The sequence below is a fragment of the Aedes albopictus genome, chromosome 1 (genome assembly GCF_035046485.1).
Source record: "Aedes albopictus strain Foshan chromosome 1, AalbF5, whole genome shotgun sequence".
NCBI classification, from domain to species: Eukaryota; Metazoa; Arthropoda; class Insecta; order Diptera; family Culicidae; genus Aedes; species Aedes albopictus.
In genome coordinates this window covers 143,751,867-143,770,360 of record NC_085136.1, presented here as the reverse complement: position 1 = coordinate 143,770,360, position 18,494 = coordinate 143,751,867, and the positions used below count along the sequence as shown (strand labels likewise).

The 18,494-nt window shown below is 39.2% G+C and overlaps 1 protein-coding gene across 4 annotated transcripts in view; it reads right to left on the bottom strand.

Annotated features, from left to right (window-relative positions):
• Positions 1-8,505: 8,505 nt before the first annotated feature.
• Positions 8,506-18,494, bottom strand: part of LOC115253729 (monocarboxylate transporter 12) — a 384,960-nt gene continuing 374,971 nt past the window's right edge. For all 4 annotated transcript variants that reach the window (XM_062845527.1, XM_029861664.2, XM_029861663.2 and 1 more), the window contains 3 exons: positions 17,913-18,458; positions 9,929-10,223; positions 8,506-9,866 (listed from right to left, as the gene is read on the bottom strand). In XM_062845527.1, coding sequence (XP_062701511.1) covers positions 9,438-9,866; positions 9,929-10,223; positions 17,913-18,458 — 1,270 coding nt within the window. In that variant the 3' untranslated portion in view covers positions 8,506-9,437. The remainder of the gene's footprint in view (positions 9,867-9,928; positions 10,224-17,912; positions 18,459-18,494) is intronic.

Here is an 18,494-nt window from a genome sequence, read left to right as displayed (position 1 = left end):
CAGGGTATCCTCCAGGGATTTCTTAAGGAATTTTTCGAGAGATTCCTCCATGAATTGATACAGGCATGTCTCCAGGGGTTACTCCAGGCATTCCTCCAGAAGTTCCTCCAGAGATTTCTATAGGTATTCCTCCAGGCATTAATCCAGGATTCTTTCAGAAATTACTACCGCAATTTCTCCAAGAATTTATCTAGAAAATCCTCCAGGGATTCATTTAGAAATTGCCCCAAGAATTCCTCCCGGAGTTTAACCAATAAATATTCCAATAATTCTTCCTGGGATTCCTGAATGGTTTCCTCCTGAGATATCTTTAGGAATTCCTTCAAATATTTTTTCAAGAATCCTCCAGGAAATCCTCAAGGGATTCTTTTTATAAATTTCCCCACAAATTCTTTCTGGAATTTATACAAGAATTATTCCAGGTATCCCTCCTGGCATTCTTCCAGGATTTCATACAGGCATTTCTCCAGGGACTCTACTACGAATTTCACCAAAAATTACCCCAGGTATTTCTTCAGGAATACTTTCGGTAATTTATTCAGGAATGGATCCAGGAATTCCTCCAGGTATCCTCTACACATCCCTCCAGGAATTATTTCATGGATTCCTCCAGAAATTCCTCCGATGATTTCTCCAGTAATTCTTCAAGAATTTCCTTCTGAAATTGCTCCTGTAAGTCCTCCAGAAATTCCTCTGGAAATTTCTCCTGGAACTCCATTAGAAATTCCTCTAGGAATTTCTCCAGGAATTTCTTTAGGAATTTCTCTATGAATATATTCAGAAATTTTTCCATGGATTCCTTCCAGAATTCCTCTAGAGATTCTTCCAGGAATTCATTGAAGGATTCCTCAAAGAATTGATTAAGGGATTCCTCCTGGAATTCATCCATGAATAGTTCCATGGAATTTCCCCAAGATTTCCTATAAAGATTTGTCCAGAAATTCCTCCTGAAATTCCACCTGGAACTTGTCCGGAAGTTCCTCCAGGAATCCCTCCTAAGGTTCCTCCAGAAATTTGTTTCAGGGATTTCTCCAGGGTTCTTTCCAAGAATATCTTCAGGGATTCTTTCAAGAATTTTTGTAGAAATTTATCTATGAAATTTTGCGGGAATTCCTTATGAGGTTTCTTCAGAAATACTTCCTTCAGGAATTCCTCTGTGAATTCCTCAGAAATTATTACCGCAGTGTCTCCAGGGGCTCCTCAAGAAATTCCACCAAGATTTACCGTAGGTATTCCTTTAGAAATTCCTACAGGAATTTCTTCAGAAATTGATCCGGGAATCCCTCCAAGAATTTCTTTGGAAATTCCTACAGCATTCCTCCAGGAATTTCTGCAGGAAATCCTTTAGAGATTGCTTCCGATATTCTTTCAGGAGATTCTTCAGGAAATTTTATAGGAATTTTTTCAAGGGATTTCTCCGGAAATTCTTTCAGGTTTCCTCTAGGAATAAATCCATGAATTCCAACTCCAGGGATTCCTCTAGAAATCCGTCCAGGAGTTATTTCACGGGATCTTCTAGAAATTCCACCAGGAATTCCTCCAAGAATATACCAGAAATTCCTGCAGGAATTCCTCTAAGGATTCTTCCGTGAGATTCCTCCAGAAATTCCTCTGGGAATTCTACTAGAAATTTATTTTGGAATTTCATCAGAAATTTCTCTAATGCTCCAGGCATTACTCCAGGAACTTCTCTAGGGATGCCTGCTTCAGAAATTTATCCATTAACTTTGGAGCCAAGGGCTGAAAGTCTCTTTAAAAAAGACAAATCAATCAATCAATCCATTAACTTTTCCAGGGAATCCACCAGGAATTTGTCCAAAAAATTTTCTAGGAATTCCTCCAGAAATCCATCTTGGAATTGCTGAGAAAATTTGCTTATGATTTCACAAAAAAATGTGCCTATGATGCTTCGTTCTATGATTTTTCAAAGTAGGTGATGTCTGTGGAAAATGTTTGAATTTCACTGGAGTTTTCCGGAAAATTAGGCGACCCTGATTTTTTTCAATTTAGTTTTTCAAATATATATGATCCCTACCTAATTGCATTAACCTTCAGAAACTTCATACCAATTTGTACGGTAATAAAAAAATCCCCTAATGCTCCAGGCATTAGTCCAGGAACTTTTCCAGAGATTCCGCATGGAATTTTCCCAGATGGTTCTCCCGGATATCCTCCAGAAATACATCTAGGAACTCCTCCTGTGATTTTTTGAAGAATTCCTCTGAGGATTCATCTAAACAATTTTCTAGTAATTTCTACAGCGATTTCTGATGCGGATTCTTCAGATTTTTTTTTTCGTGAAATTCCTAGCATAATTGCTTTTCGGATTCCTCCAGGAATTCATCCAGGGATTCCTCTAGGTATACTTTCACAAAGTACTCCAGGGATTCCTGCAGGTATTGCTCCGAGAATTCTTGTAATAATTTCTTCCGAAATTTCTCTCGGGATTTTTTTTTTTAATTTATTCAGCGGTTAGTTAAAAAAATACAGTATTCCGTTCATAATATTTTTCAGGGATTCACCCCAGGGTTTTTTTTAGGATTACTTGTAGATTTTTTGAATAATTTGAAAGATTTCTAGAGGAATTCCTCCAGCGATTTGTATTGAAATTCTTTTAGATAATTTTAGAGGGACATAGAAGCCAAGAAATTCTCCAAGAAGTCATCCAGGAATTCTTTCATAATTATCTCATGAATACCAAGTCTTTTACAAGTCCAATCATGAATACCTTCAAACTTACGATTACATCTTGCAGCACCAGCTTTTAAATATATTAAAACTTCCTCAGTGACCATTTGAATTGGTGCGTTGTTTGATAGACGCAAAAATACCCCTGGCCCACGAAATAAAAGAAATTAATAGTGACCGACTAGAAATCACCTCCAGCATGGTTTTAATGAATACACTTGCGTTTACGCTTCAGCTACATGGATCATTTCTTATAATGTGACATCTATTCTCACTAGGAATTCACAAACTTTTGCTGGAATTCCATTGCAAATTCAACCAGAGTTTTTACCCACATGATACTTGATTTCCATAAAGAATCACTAACCCAAATTTTGCAGTAAAGCTGCTAGAAAATTCAAAGATTCTTAAAGATACCCATCCAGGAATTCCTGGAAATTATCATTTAGATTTAATTTCTCAACGATTTAAAAAAGAAGATGTACAAAGTATTGCTTTTTATATAATTCTGATTATATAATATTTCCAAACAAAACTAACTAATTACATAGACCATTTTGGACAATGATCTTGTAAAGAGTGACAAGTTGAGAATTGTCTCCAATAACTGTCAATTTAAACACATATTATGCCAAATAAATTTCTAATACTGTACGTGCAGTCGAAACCCGGAATTTTCGACTAGCGAAGTTGGATTTTTCTCCAAATCCGTGCGTCGGACCTAACTTCGGAAGAGGTGCGCTGTATAGCCAACAGCACTTCCGAAGTTAGGTCCGACGCACGGATTTGAGCATGAGCATGAGCATAGCATGAGCATAGATGACCGCACAATTCGTAGTTGCTACTCCGTGATTGACCAGAGCAATCGAAATTGCACAAGGAACCAATGAATAGGGCTTGGGACTAGCTTACTATTCTCAATGTACACAGTTCGAGAGCTCTCAACTTTAATAAGGTCAATAACGGCGCCGGCCACGTCCTTACGGTCATCGAGGATGGAAGGGAATGTTAGTAAGACAAACGTTGTTATAAAGACCGCGAATCGCTGCATCTCCACGTTTGTCTCAGGAAGGATTTTTTTGTTAGTAGGGTAAGGTACATTGTCAGTCCGGGAGTCACCTATGGTTGGTGATATGATTTGACAATGGATCAATATACACAAACTGCCGTTAACAACCGACCACTTTTCGACGCAAAAACTAATCAAAAAGAAAATTCTATCGCGCGTCTCCACTCCACTAGGGAGCAGAAACCTTTAGTCTATTCCACACAGAAATACACTGAACGCGACTCACTTGTCGGCGCCCGGATTTTTTCTCGACCGGCGAACCCGAACTAACATTTTTCACTCTTTTGTGTAATTGAAAGAAAATATTTATTATCAATTAAAAGTGTATTGGAAACTAGCGCCGATGGGAAGCAAAAAATTCGGAACCGACTCGAACCACGGCGCGCGCACACTCGTCCCGTCGTCGGAGCCCCGCAGAGAAAAGAGAAAAAAAAATCGCAAAAATCTAGCAAAGCCAGCGCGCGATGCTTTGCTGCTGCCGAACTACCGCACACTACTGACTGCTTGGTGTCCCGTCGTCGGAGCCCGCAGAGAAGAGAAAAAATCGCAAAAATCTAGCAAAGCCAGCGCGCGATGCTTTGCTGCTGCCGAACTAGAACTACCGCACACTACTGACTGCTTGGTGTCCCGTCGTCGGAGCCCGCAGAGAAAAGAGAAAAAATCGCAAAAATCTAGCAAAGCCAGCGCGCGATGCTTTGCTGCTGCCGAACTACCGCACACTACTGACTGCTTGGCGTCCCGTCGCACACTGGGGCAGGATTGAAAATACACGGAAAAAACCTCTAGCTCGTCGAGATGTCGAGATACGCACTTGGTGTCTTCAGAGAAAATATTTCTATGAACAAGGTCGATATTCTGAACGGTAGCATATTTTTCTTACGTTATTCGCATAAAAGTCCTATAAGCCATTTTGGCCATCTTTCATTTTAGCGGTATGGTGTCTTCGGCAAAGTTGTTCGGCTATTCATGCTAAAAAAGTTTGCCGAAGACGTCAAATTTCCAAAGCCTACTGTTCTTGAGATATTAGTCGTTTTATAAAATACCTACCTAAAATCGAGTTTTTTCATTAAATTACGTTTGTAAACAAATTTAATGTCCGTTTTCGAGTTATAATAATGAAAAATACTAAAATAAAACATATGTAAAATAAATTAGTTGGAAAAAACAAAATACGCAGTGATTTTTCATAGAAAGTTCCTGAAAATCACGCAAAATGTATATAGGACGTTCTTGCAGTCGGGCAAGTTCGGGCAAGTTTTTTCATCGGCGATCACCTAAAAAATGCATAAGCTTTCAGGTAAATTTTTTTCACCGACATGATATTTGATGATTTTTTTAAATAGCGTTCAAAGTTTACTGTTTTATGTGAATTAGTACAACATTTTTGCACATATTTTACCATGTTGTATGTTGCCAAGTGAACCATGAGAAGTATAAATGCAATCTAGTTACAGGTTTAGTCATTTTTAAGCTCCAAACAAATTGTAAAACACAAAAATGTCCTAAACACGCCATTTAGCCTTGGTTTTATCATTATCTTATATAATTTTATTTAATAGAATTATTTTTTGTGTGTTCAATGATCTAAAAACTCACTTTTATTGGCGTTTCGGACATTTTTGTGTTTTACAATTTGTTTGGAGCTTAAAAATGACTAAACCTGTAACTAGATTGCATTTATACTTCTCATGGTTCACTTGGCAACATACAACATGGTAAAATATGTGCAAAAATGTTGTACTAATTCACACAAAACAGTAAACTTTGAACGCTATTTAAAAAAAATCATCAAATATCATGTCGGTGAAAAAAAATTACCTGAAAGCTTATGCATTTTTTAGGTGATCGCCGATGAAAAAACTTGCCCGAACTTGCCCGACTGCAAGAACGTCCTATATAAATTTTGCGTGATTTTCAGGAACTTTCTATGAAAAATCAATGCATATTTTGTTTTTTCCAACTAATTTATTTTACATATGTTTTATTTTAGTATTTTTTATTATTAGGGGTAGGCGGGGCAATATGGACACCCGGGGCAGAATGGACACCCTCAATATCTTGAAATATGCGAACTTTTTTGAACTTTTAATGATTGGAGAATATAGTCCATTTATCTAAAACGTAATTTCAGGAAAGAAACATTCGAAATTAAAATTATACTTGATTTTACACGAATAAGTTGCGTCCTCCGTTTTTTGTGCATGGAAATTATAATTTTCACACCATCTAAAATAAGATTTAGTGATTAATTTATTGCAGGTCGATTAAAACCTGATATTTTTAGAACACATGCAAATAGTTTTGCTGTATCTACATGCTTAACATGTTTATGTTTTCTTCTTTATTATATCAAAAATCAAGTTTGGAAATATCTTCTGCTGCCGGGGCAAAATGGACACTCACCTTTTTGAAAGAAGCGGCAAGGGAAAAATATAACCTAAATCACAAACCAACCAAATTCTTCGATTTCAGTATATTTTCGGTTAAATGTTCACTATAGTAGACATAGGGTGAAACAAATTGATCAAAAAATGACAGCAGTGGAAAATAGTTGTTCTAGGCACAGCTGTACATGCCGACAAAAACGAAGCTTTATCCAAAACAGCCTGAATTTAAATTAACTGAACAAAATGAACTACTTCGGCGTATTATTCATCCATAATAGTTGTTTTGTAATGAAATGACTTTATAGGCGTAAATAATGTACGAAATTCGTAAAAGTCTCATGGTGTCCATATTGCCCCATGGGGGTGTCCATTCTGCCCCGTATGCTTGAAGACGGTCATGAAAAACTAACATTTTTCAAAACATTTTTTGAAGTGGATAAATCATTTTTCTTCGTGAACATTCTTATGCAATAGATGCTAAATAGACTTTAAAAGGATACTTGTATCAAAAAACTAAACTTTTTTGACATCTTGCCAGGTAAAGTTGGCAAAAACCTTAGGGTGTCCATATTGCCCCGCCTACCCCTATAACTCGAAAACGGACATTAAATTTGTTTACAAACGTAATTTAATGAAAAAACTCGATTTTAGGTAGGTATTTTATAAAACGACTAATATCTCAAGAACAGTAGGCTTTGGAAATTTGACGTCTTCGGCAAACTTTTTCAACATAAATAGCCGAACAACTTTGCCGAAGACACCATACCGCTAAAATGAAAGATGGCCAAAATGGCTTATAGGACTTTTATGCGAATAACGTAAGAAAAATATGCTACCGTTCAGAATATCAACCTTGTTCATAGAAATATTTTCTCTGAAGACACCAAGTGCGTATCTCGACATCTCGACGAGCTAGAGGTTTTTTCCGTGTATTTTCAATCCTGCCCCAGTGTGCGTCGTCGGAGCCCGCAGAGAAAAGAGAAAAAATCGCAAAAATCTAGCAAAGCCAGCGCGCGATGCTTTGCTGCTGCCGAACTACCGCACACTACTCGTTAGGTCCGACGCACGGATTTGGAGAAAAATCCAACTTCGCTAGTCGAAAACTCCGATTTTCAACTAAATTGAGAATATAGATCTATGTTTGTCACCACGACAGTGGTTTTCAGATTTTTTTCTAATTCCCATATATAAAGTCATGAAAAATTTCTGGGGGGGGCCTGGCGGATTCTGGGAGGGGCCTGGCCCCCCTGCCCCCCTCTAGTTACGCCAATGCTGTACACACGGAAGTTCTACGAGAAGCTGAACCGTTTTAGAAGATTTTTTTTTGCCACAAGCCGACATGTGCCGAGACAATCACGGCAATCTTCTCACAAGCGAGTGTGAAGTGGTCGAGAGGTGGCGGCAGCATTACGATGGACATTGGACACCTTAATGGCGACGTTGCAAGCACCGAAGGTGGTGGGGTAACAGATCAAGGAGTACATGAGCAGTACGAAAGATTTCTAGTCTCTAACCTCCAAGAGATTGAGGCGGAGGTTGGCCGTTTGAAAAACAACAAATCCGCTGTAGCAGATCAACTACCAAGCGAACTTCTAAGATACGGTGGAGAAGCACTGGTGAGCGCACTACATTGGGCCATTACCAAGATTTGGGAGGACCAAGTATTACCGGCGGAATGGATGGAAGGAATCGTGTGTCTCATCTACTAAAAGAGCGACAAGTTGGATTGCAGGAACTACCGCGCGATCACACTACTGAGCATTGCCTACAAGATACTCTCTCAAATTTTATGCCGTCGTCTATCACCGGTTTCAAGAGAGTTTGTGGAGCAATATCAGGCTGGATTCATGGGTGTACGCTATACAACGGACCAGAGGTTCGTCATCCACCAGATGTTGCAGAAATGCCGCGAATACAACGTGTCCATTGTTGATAATTTTTAATAGACGTATGAAACAATCGATCGAGATCAGCTATGGTAGATTATGCACGAATATGGATTCCTGGAATTAAACTGATACGATTGATCAAGGCGACGATGGATCGAGTGATGTGCGTAGTTCGAGTATCAGAGACACTCTCGAGTCCCTTTGAATCTCGCAGAGGGTTACGGCATGGTCTTTCTAGGTTGCTGTTCAAACGATTTTCACGAAGTCCGTTTAGCTGTTTCGTTTTGCCGATTCTATTGATATTATAGCTCGCAAATTTGAGACGATGGCTGGTGGTGTTTGTCGTAGTTCTGGCGTATGCTTCATACCACTTTTCCAAGATTTGTACGGACTAAATTCTACGTCCTTGAGTAAGATGGAGGATGGTCAAAATTTGGTCTACACGGTGAAGGCCATTTCGGATGAAATAAATGAAGATTTGCCAGTCAAGTTTTACTAAACACTTGTCTACTTTATTGTTTTTATTTTTAAGTTTTTGCTACTTGTTTATGAGTTATACAATTTAGGCTGTATATCGTATAGTAATAAATAATTATAAATATGTATATCTGAATTACATATTTATATAGAACACTTTTTAAAAATTAAAGGATATCAATTATCCTCTAAATATCGTGTTCCACCAGAACTCAATTTTTTTGTATAGCTGAAATTTATTGTTTCATCGTTGAGTTTCACTTGCTACTTAGGATCAAAATGTACAGTAATATACACTTCATGCTTTGCAGTTAACAGAGAACGTACCAAACGCTTTTCAAGCGATCGTTTTGGCTCAGAAGGCTGCAACATCATGCTATTTTTTCGTGGACTCTGTTCATTGACTTCATGTATGTATTTACAAGTTCATTGATGGTCGTTCTTTTTCAAACTTTTTTTACTATATGTAATATGAAATGGAGATTAGAAAGGGATAGTATTTTTTTATTTGAGGTTTGCCATTAAATGCAATAAGTGACTTTCTGTTTCGTTAGGCAGTGATAGTTCAAATTTGGTAGGTAGTTGTTCGTTCAAAATTGATCGACTTATAGTTTTTATTCTACAGTGCGTGCATTAGACGAGCAAGGGTTTGAATAGCATACTTCAACGCGTTCCGCTCTTCCATCTTATATATTCAGCTAAGCGTATTGTTATTAACTTTTTGAATCTCTGCCACATGTGTTAGAAAATGCCTTTTCCTAATTTCAATCACATCAGGTACGATTTAAACCTATTCAGTCCCAGATTTTTTTTCGTGTTAAAATTTATTAAATAAATTTAACCCTATCAAAACAAAATTTGAATACAAACGATATAACAAATGGAGCCTAATGAAAAACCTGCGACACTCTAACAAACCCTTGCTATCTACACGGATGCCTCGTCGATCACAGATATAACTCGGTTGCTCAGAAACGTCCCAGTTTGTGGTGTTGGGCGCCATTTGTGACTTAGACGGCAGGGTTTCCCGCCGTTACTATGATTATCGCCTTTCGCCGAGTTTTTCCCAAGGCCTCCGGCGTCGGACTGCTGAGTCTGATGAAGATGGTGATGATGATTACCCTGATCCCTTTCTGAGGTATCATCGTGTTCGATGATTGGCGAAATTGGGCCAAGGCCTTGAAGGTGGCTCTGCTGTTCCATGGCACAATCGGGATGGTGTTGAAAATTTAGTTGGCTGGCGAGCAGAGCTTTCGTTTTGGACAACGACAGCTTTCGGCCTCGCTTATCCAACAAAATAGGAACTTCGGCACTCAGATTGTTCTCGAATTCGCTTAGCATTAGGTAGTTTTCGACCTGTCGGGAGAAAATAGCATTTATCAATACTGTTCACTATCTCCAACTTCCATGAAACCCACCTTATTACACGATGTAATGCAATCCCCAACGTAATCCAGATCATCCAGCAGGTTGTCCGGCAGGTCCATGTCGGCGATACCTTCCTCGGAAATGCAGGTCAGTTCCGGTTTGTCGAGACCGTTTACCGGTTCGGCGATTCCGTCGCTCAGCTGCGGTATCAGCAACTCCGGACCTATCATCATTGCGGTGTTGCCAGTGATGATGCCCGGCTCGTTGTCTGGTTCTTGTGAGAAGGAGAGCTTCCGTCGCTGGGGACATGTTTCCGATACGCACAGCTGGCGTGTTCCGTTTGCCCTGAATAGAGAAGGTTGTGGTTTATATTGTTAATGGTTAAGACATTGAGAAGCTAGTTTTCTCGTTAAGTGTTGTGGATAGGGGTCCAAAAGGTGATATCAAGATCCTCAGGTGCAACTTCAATGCAAAGGCTGGTTCCGACAACTCGAACTATGAGCACATCACGGGACGTCACGGTCTCGGAGAAATGAGCAAGAACTCGGAGAAATGAGCGAGAGCTGTTTGCCTAGTTTTGTGGTAACAATGACATGGTGATAGAGGGTTTGAATTTTCCCTATTTTCAAGTGTTAGGAAGAATTAGAAACTTTGTGTGATTCCGATTAATCCGGACCATTTCGGGGTGTGCAACGATGTCAGACGACAAGAAGGAAGAAAAAGAAGATCCGTGTTGCTACATCCTGAAAACGATGCGGCTAAAGGACCGAAAATGGCAGAATAGCTCCAACTGATCGTCACGGAGTGGGTCAAGCGGGCAAACGTCCGGTGGGTGAGCGTTACGCTGAACAATGCCGGGGCGTTCATCCCGACGCACTTCTTCTGGGCGAACGGGAAAGGCAAGCGGTCCTTTTTCATCATAATCCGGAAAATCGTTCCGGATGTGGATTGTTCTCGGGAGAAAATCATGTAAGTACGGTGGATCTGTCAGTGAACCCGATCGATGACCTTGCCGCGATAGTGGATGGAATCTTCTATTCTATCCGATCATCAGCAACCCGCGCAATCCGGAAGGCTGGCCGGACGTTATCAAGAAAGACGTCGAAAGCCACTTCCAGGATCTGCGGAGCATTATGACCAAGGTAGGTTGGTAGGTGGATCGCATCGAATGGTGCGCACAATTTTTCAACAACTATCATCGTTTTTTGACGAGATTGGGGGATGCACGAATCGATTTACGGTTCCTGGCGAGAACGCATTAAATATTTCTGCTCATCGGCTAAATTTTAGTGCTTAAGGGGAGGAACAGCGGGCAAAAACGGTTTAAAGCACGACTTTAAAGATGACGTCGTTAAATACTCCAGATATTCATGAAAGGTCACTAAACATGTTCTCAGATCTTATCACTTCCTCGTTTTCGTGCCTGTCTTTGTAACCGTCGAATTTTCGATAAATTTTCTGTTTTCTTTTGAATTGTTCCGCCTTGTGTCACATCTCGTGCTGCAGCATTGCAGGCCGTCAAACTAATCATTTCCTTATCTCCACGCCATGTACGCTTCGTTGAAAACTGATTTACAGCGCTCCAGCGATCTTCGAAAGAGACTTCATGAACCATAACCTAAGCTAGCAAGATACTGCGCAATGGCAACTTTGGCAGCCGTCAGTACCGTACAATTTACCAGGTTTTAGACCAATTATGTATGTCAATTACGTCATCTCACAAAAAAAAAATCAAATATAAATGGGACCTAGACAAATATTTGTCGGAACAGGTCAACATAAATCCAAGGTTTGTCATGATTTGCTCTATGTTGATGAGCAAAAGCTTGACTTGGTTAATATTTATCTAGTTGAATGCTTCTTTTAAGTCCGTTTTTGCCCGTTTTGGTTGGAAGAATGGAGATGCCAACTTCCCTTTAAAATCATTATGTAGAAAATAGCGTACTCTTATTCTTCACGTTCATGGGGGCATCCTCTAATACAGTGGCTATAATTTTATGATCTTGTTTTTTTTAATCAAGTTGATTATAATTATAACTTATTGCTTATCAATAGTTCTGCTATTGAAACAAGAAGGGAGCATTAAAGTTGCCAATTTAGTTAACAATCTAGCTTTTAAAACTATGTCATCATATTCATGTAATTACGTTTGTTTCGAGTTCGAAGAAACTCAATGATGCTGTAGAGCAAAAATCGGAAGTAGGGATTTGAATAGCATTTTATCACAAATGAACATTTACGTCATAAAAAGGCGATTATTTATTTAAGTTTTGAAAAACTATTCCTGATACTATTTGTTTCAGCGATAAACGTAAATTATTTTATTGACATATTTGTCGTGTTTTTCACCCTTTACATCTCACCCAACTCATACTTAATCATACTTAACTCCAGACCATTCCAGTTCCAAAATCCTATTTTCTTTCTATTTACGAGAGCGTCGGTGAGTCGCTGGCATCTCGATAAATAGATATCATTCCTTCCCTATTATCCCTTCCCATCCACATAACATGTTTCTTATCGTTTCAGAGAGCGATCAATGGCGCTTAAGCCTAGGCTTGTTAGCCAGGACACATGGTCCAAATGCCTGTGCCCCATCCCGGAAGCAAAAAGGCCCATGGAGTGACAAATTTCTTAATGTCACTCCCAACGTTGCTGTTAAAAAAAATCCCTTACACTCACATCAACACATCTACATCATCAACTCTCAAATACACTTACACAATCTGAATCTTGCCGCATCACTCGCTTATAGTGAATCCCCAATCAACCCATTCCAAATATCCAACTCCTTGACACCTATGGGAGTATCGGTGAGTCGCTGACCTCTTGTAAAGTAGGTGTCATATCATCACATCCTTTCCTATCCTCGTAACGGAGAAGATGGGCGTGGCCGGCAATGGAAGTTTTCGTGTCTTTTTTACTTCAATCTCTGATTGGATAGCTGTTCCTTCCCAAATAGCATTCCATAAGCAATTAGAATAGGAGTATTAAAGGTTTAACATGACAACTTTCAGTATGCAATCTACGAATTACTCCGTTACAACGCAACGCAACGCAACGCAACGCAACGCAACAATGACATGGTGATTGAGGGATCGCACAAAGTGACATGGACATCCCGTGATGGCGTCACGGAAAATCAAAACGACCACATCTGCATCAGCCGAAAATGAAGACGGAGCCTGCTTGACGTGCGGAACAAACGTAGCGCTCCAACATTGCGTCCGACAAGCAGGGTATCGCGCCACTTGGGCGGTGGCTTCTGATTGTGCGATATTTGCCAGAAAACCATTCGCCAGAATGCCACTGGCCAGAATGACATTTGCCAGAAAATACCATTTCCCAGAAAACCGTTTGCCAGAAAGAACCATTTCCCAGAAAACCATTTGCCAGAATGTACCATTCTCCAGAAAGTACCATTTCCCAGAAATTTTCCGAAGTTCTCAATCCAGAAGTGGTCGCAATCTAATGATAATTTAAAGCATTCTTATTGAAAAAATAAATCGTGTTTTTATTTGTTTTGGACCGATTAGCCCACAATAACGGTTGTAAAAATGTAAAATTTTAATTTTGTTCAGATTTATATGCGAAAGTTAAATAAATTATTGGAACTGATGTAAGAGCAAACATTAAATAATTTTAGAGTAACTTTTAAAGAAAAGCCTATAGTTTGAAGAAGGGCAAATCACTCTGAAACAATAAATTGATGTGAACTCAAACCTTTCAAACTTTACAATACATTAAATCTCTTACGTTATTTAATATTTTATTGCGAACAGAGGCTAGAACATTTCCACAAATTTGTTTTGTGGACAAGTTGATCAGGATGTGGATCCAATTGATCGAATATTATTTTGATGGAATTTGATCAATAGAAGGATTTTCCTTTCTTCAACACGTAGGATGTTCTTTCCAGCTTTTACATATATGGAATTTTTGGCTTAACTAACATTTTTCAAAGATTCCCTTCTTTCAATTGAAAGTAATTTTAAAGCTTATTTTTGACAATAAAAATAACATGATCACTTTAAATAATAATTTTGGTGCCAAACAGCAAAATTACCCGGAATTGTTGATCACACACTGAAGTCAATCGAATACCATACACAAAAACCTTATAGAAGCAACAAGTAAAATACACAGAAATAATAACTTAAGTGACGGTTTTACCTATACCATTAGCCTGACTGTCACTGCCCGAAAGCCAGTACCCCCAATATCACAAGCTTGAATGTACCATTAGGCCGAATATATGGCCTAAAAAGCTTGTTCTTGAGGAAATTGATTCTAATATTTCCAGCAGTTTATTCCTTCTTTTAATCATCTGCTGTTCTTTCTAGATGAACTTCTTAGTTTAAGTGCGCCATTTCTAACCAATATATTCCCTTATCACGGTGATTGTAACATGTGAGCTTAACATATTTGGGCTTATCTAATGGCGCTCCGGCTACTGTTATAGAATCTTACTATCAATGGTGTAAGGGCATTCGGCTGAAGGCCATTGGGTCGAATGTCATTGAGTCAAAAAGTTATTTTGCCGAATGGCCATATATTTTTTTTCGTTTTCTTCTTTTATGCTGTCAAAACAATTGTTGAAGTTAGAGCTACTGAATTTTACCCATGAATCTGTCCTTCTTTTAAGTATAGGAACAATATACGGGTTTAAGATCTGTTATTTTTTTTTCAATAATTCAACTATTTGTTCCGCAATATCAATATTGCTTTACGATTCTAACATAATCAACAATTTATGCCAAAAACTAGACTAGATGAAACTAGAAAGAACAGCCTGTGTTCAGAAGAAGGAAAAATTCACTATTTGAACTGGAGAGAATAGTTTCATTGTAGAAAAATAGTTTTTTGCACCGAAACCGTTGATGTTCAACTAGTGAATTTTGCCTTCTTTTGAACATAGGCTGTTCTTTCTAGTTTCATCGTAAGACTAGTTTTTGGCATAAATTGTTGATTGCTGTAAAACAATAAGGCAATATTAATATTGTATAAGTATCAGCTAATTATTGGAAAACCGAACAAATTTAAGAAACCGTTCCAATTCCTGTTCCATAATCACTGAATTGCGATTCGTGATCACCATTCTACCTATTGAACATTGGGCCTAATGGACTTCGGTCAGCAGTATTTTGACCATACCAGATATTTGTGGACATATGCACTTATAGCCTAGTTACATCGAAGTCTCGCGCTTAGTATCATACAGGCGTATCTGCTATGATCGATTTCTCTTCATCGATTTTCTCTTTGCTCAAGAACTACCGGTGAATCATTTCCTGTTGTTTTCGTTGTTCTAGCCCTAGTCGTCCTTTCTCGGAACAAACCAAGAGATCATCCTAGCAGTAAAAATATTGAATTATTGAAAACCAGTGGTCACCAAACGGCGGCCCGCGGGCCGCATGTGGCCCTCGACGAGGCTTTGTGCGGCCCGCGAATTGATTTTGGAATATATTGGAAAGTGGCCCACTCAAAGATTCCATAATGAAAATCAGAAATTTCACCATAATTAAAAACTTACATGGGAATATATATTAACTACTGATTCACTTTGCCATTATCCTGGAGAGTTTTTCAAAAGCTGTAAGATTTTTTAAAGTTTTACAAACTGTAAAAGACTACTTTTTCGAATTTTGTTCCGAAAATATTCGAAACTGTTGTTAAGAACGGTGTGTTTTGCTTAAATAATGAGTTAAGGCTAAATTTACAGGTTCTCTGCCATCGATTTCGGACTTGTGGCAGAACTCGTCATTAGTAATTTGTTAAATTTCACGAAAATAAAATTAAAATAATGTTCATTTTGTTCTTTTTTTTTAATTCCAAATATTCCAAAACATGTTACAGGAACTTTGTCTTCAAGTTTTTTTAAAGGAATTGTTGCCCAAACTTCTGGAATTTCGTTGAAAACTTTAGGGATTGGGCAAGAGACTCTTCTTCCCCTTACAATATTTTTGGGAATTCCTCTTAAATATCTATTCTAAATTGGCTACAAACAATTGCACACATTGCTCAGGCAATTATGTCTACAGGTTTATCTTCATTGGTATCGTAAGAAATTACGCAAGAAAAACTTAAAAAACATCATCAAGAATTTCCAACAGTATCTCAGGCAGTTTTTCGGAATTTCTTTCGAGAACCCCTAAAAATCATTCTAAAATTTCATAAAATCCACGAAAAGTCCAAAAAATTTTAGGAACACGGTTCCAAGATTTTTTTTAAATAAGGAATTCAATATACTTCTCAGGAAATTCCTAAGCTGCAGTAAGAAACTTCATTCGAAAATTTCTCAAAACTGGATCCAGGGGAATTACAAGAAATTTATCCGTGTTCGTGTCTAGGACTTCTGCACTGTAAATTCATCCACAACATTCTTAAAGAGGTCCATATTGTTCTAGCCAGCAACGATGTTGCTTATTTTTCGTATAACTTACAAGTGGCTAGTCTGAAATAAGTTGCTCAAAATTATTAATACTAAGAACTACAAAACCTTAATATTACTGTCATTAAATCCTGTTTTTAAATTCCTACGATTCTCAGGTTTTTTTTTTCTAGAGAAATCATAACTACAGGTTGTTTAGTTCTTTGCTAATGTTCAATAATTTAAAAAAATCAAACAAACGAATTTTGTATTGAATATTGAATTTTATTGAAAACTAGCTGTACCCGGCAAACTTTGTCTAGAAAATCAGTTTTCGAAAACTCTCAACTTGTTCATGTTTTAGGTCTCATAAACCTTCCTTGGGTGAAAACTAACAGAACAAAACTTTGACGACCCAAATCTGACCATCCGTTCGCGAGTTATGCGTGGTCCCACGTATGCCACTGCATTTTTATATATATAGATAAATAAACTCATAAATGTCTTGCGGCCCGCAGTCGCTTTTCAAAATTCAATGTTGGCCCGCAAAGACAGTTAAGCTGAGGATCACTGTTGTAAACGATTGAAACTTATGACATTTTTTTATGTAAATGGACTGAATTATATCCACCAAATTCTCACAATCACATCTTTAGTTTCAATTAATTCTTAGAAAACGGAGAAAATTTCTATTTGCCCGAAAGTACCATTTGCCAGAATGTACCAATCCCCAGAACTTAATATTTAATATTAAATTCTGGGGATTGGTACATTCTGGCAAATGGTACTTTCGGGCAAATAGTATTCTGGCAAATGGTACTTTCTGGCAAATGGTTTTCTGGCGTTTGTCATTCTGGCGAATGGTTTTCTGGCGAACGGTTTTCTGGCAAATATCGCACAATCGTGGCTTCTATATTCGTCTGTTTCCCACTATAACTCAGTCAATTTTGAATCAATTGACTTGAAATATTGTTCACGGGTAGATACTACACCTATCTCACCGCATTCCAAAAATTGTGTTGATTGGTTCAAATTTGACTGAGTTATAGCGGAAAACAGACGAAAATAGAAGCCACCGCCCAAGTGGCGCGATTCCCCATATCCTAATCGGCGCACACACGCCGACTGGAAGACGCTGCGGTGAAAAGGTCTTTCGTCGAAGAGCTCGCGGACCGTACTGCAGATATTCCGGAAGATGGATGCGTAGAAGATCAATGGAGCGCCATCAAGAAAGCCTTCATCGCCACCGGTGAGAATAATTTGGATAAGCTACGCACCCGGAGAAAGCAGTGGATTACAGATGACACATGGAGGAAGAGAGAGGAGCGAAGGAACGCCAAAGCCGCGATAGAGCAAGCGAAAACACGAGGAGCCAAGCTGCAGTCCGTCAGCGCTACTTTGCTCTCGAGAAGCAAGTGAAACGCTCCTGCAGATGGGATAAACCAGCGTGGACGGGTTTCCTTGCCGACGACCGGCGACATTCGTCTCCTCTACGATGTCTCACGAAGCCTTGTTGGGACTAAGATAACACGTCTATTGTTTGACCCGGCTGACGTGACCAGCTGAAACGTTGGATGGATTAGCATGATAGATTCTCACGTTCACCTTATTCGCAGCGCTCTAGTTTATTCAAAATGAAACAGACGTAGAAAACATGAACTTACCTTGTATGTTTGTGCCGGGAGACGTTTCTTCGATGTAGATCAATGAGGAACATCATCAAGCTTCCAATCAGCGCACACGCAGAACTGAAGTAGTACCCGGCTTTCCCAGATCCTCCGACGTTCATGTATCCGGACAGAGGTACCCCCAACGCAATGGGTATGGCTTGGGAAAACTGCACGAATCCCCAGGCTCGGGCAAAGTTTCTCGCCCGAACCTTCTCGTAGGTGTACATCTTCAAGGAGTAGTGATATCCTCCGCAGAAGATCCCATAGATCCACACGAACATCACGTATCCGTGGTAGTTCCCGTGCACCGCCGTCAACGCCAGGATGCACAGTCCACACATGAAGGTGGCGGTTTGGCACAAATACTGTCGCGCTATGCGACACTCGACACTATTTCTAACGACTAGCATTCCGAACGCTGCGCAGCCCAATGTCCACGCCAGCCCCAGGTAGGCCTGGAGGATCATCACCTTGTCGCTGATGCCGTCCTGCGCGACCTGATGGGCCAGGTAGAAGATCGGAGTATTGATTCCAAAAGCACTGGAAAGTGGAAGTTTGGTTGTTTAAATGATTCAG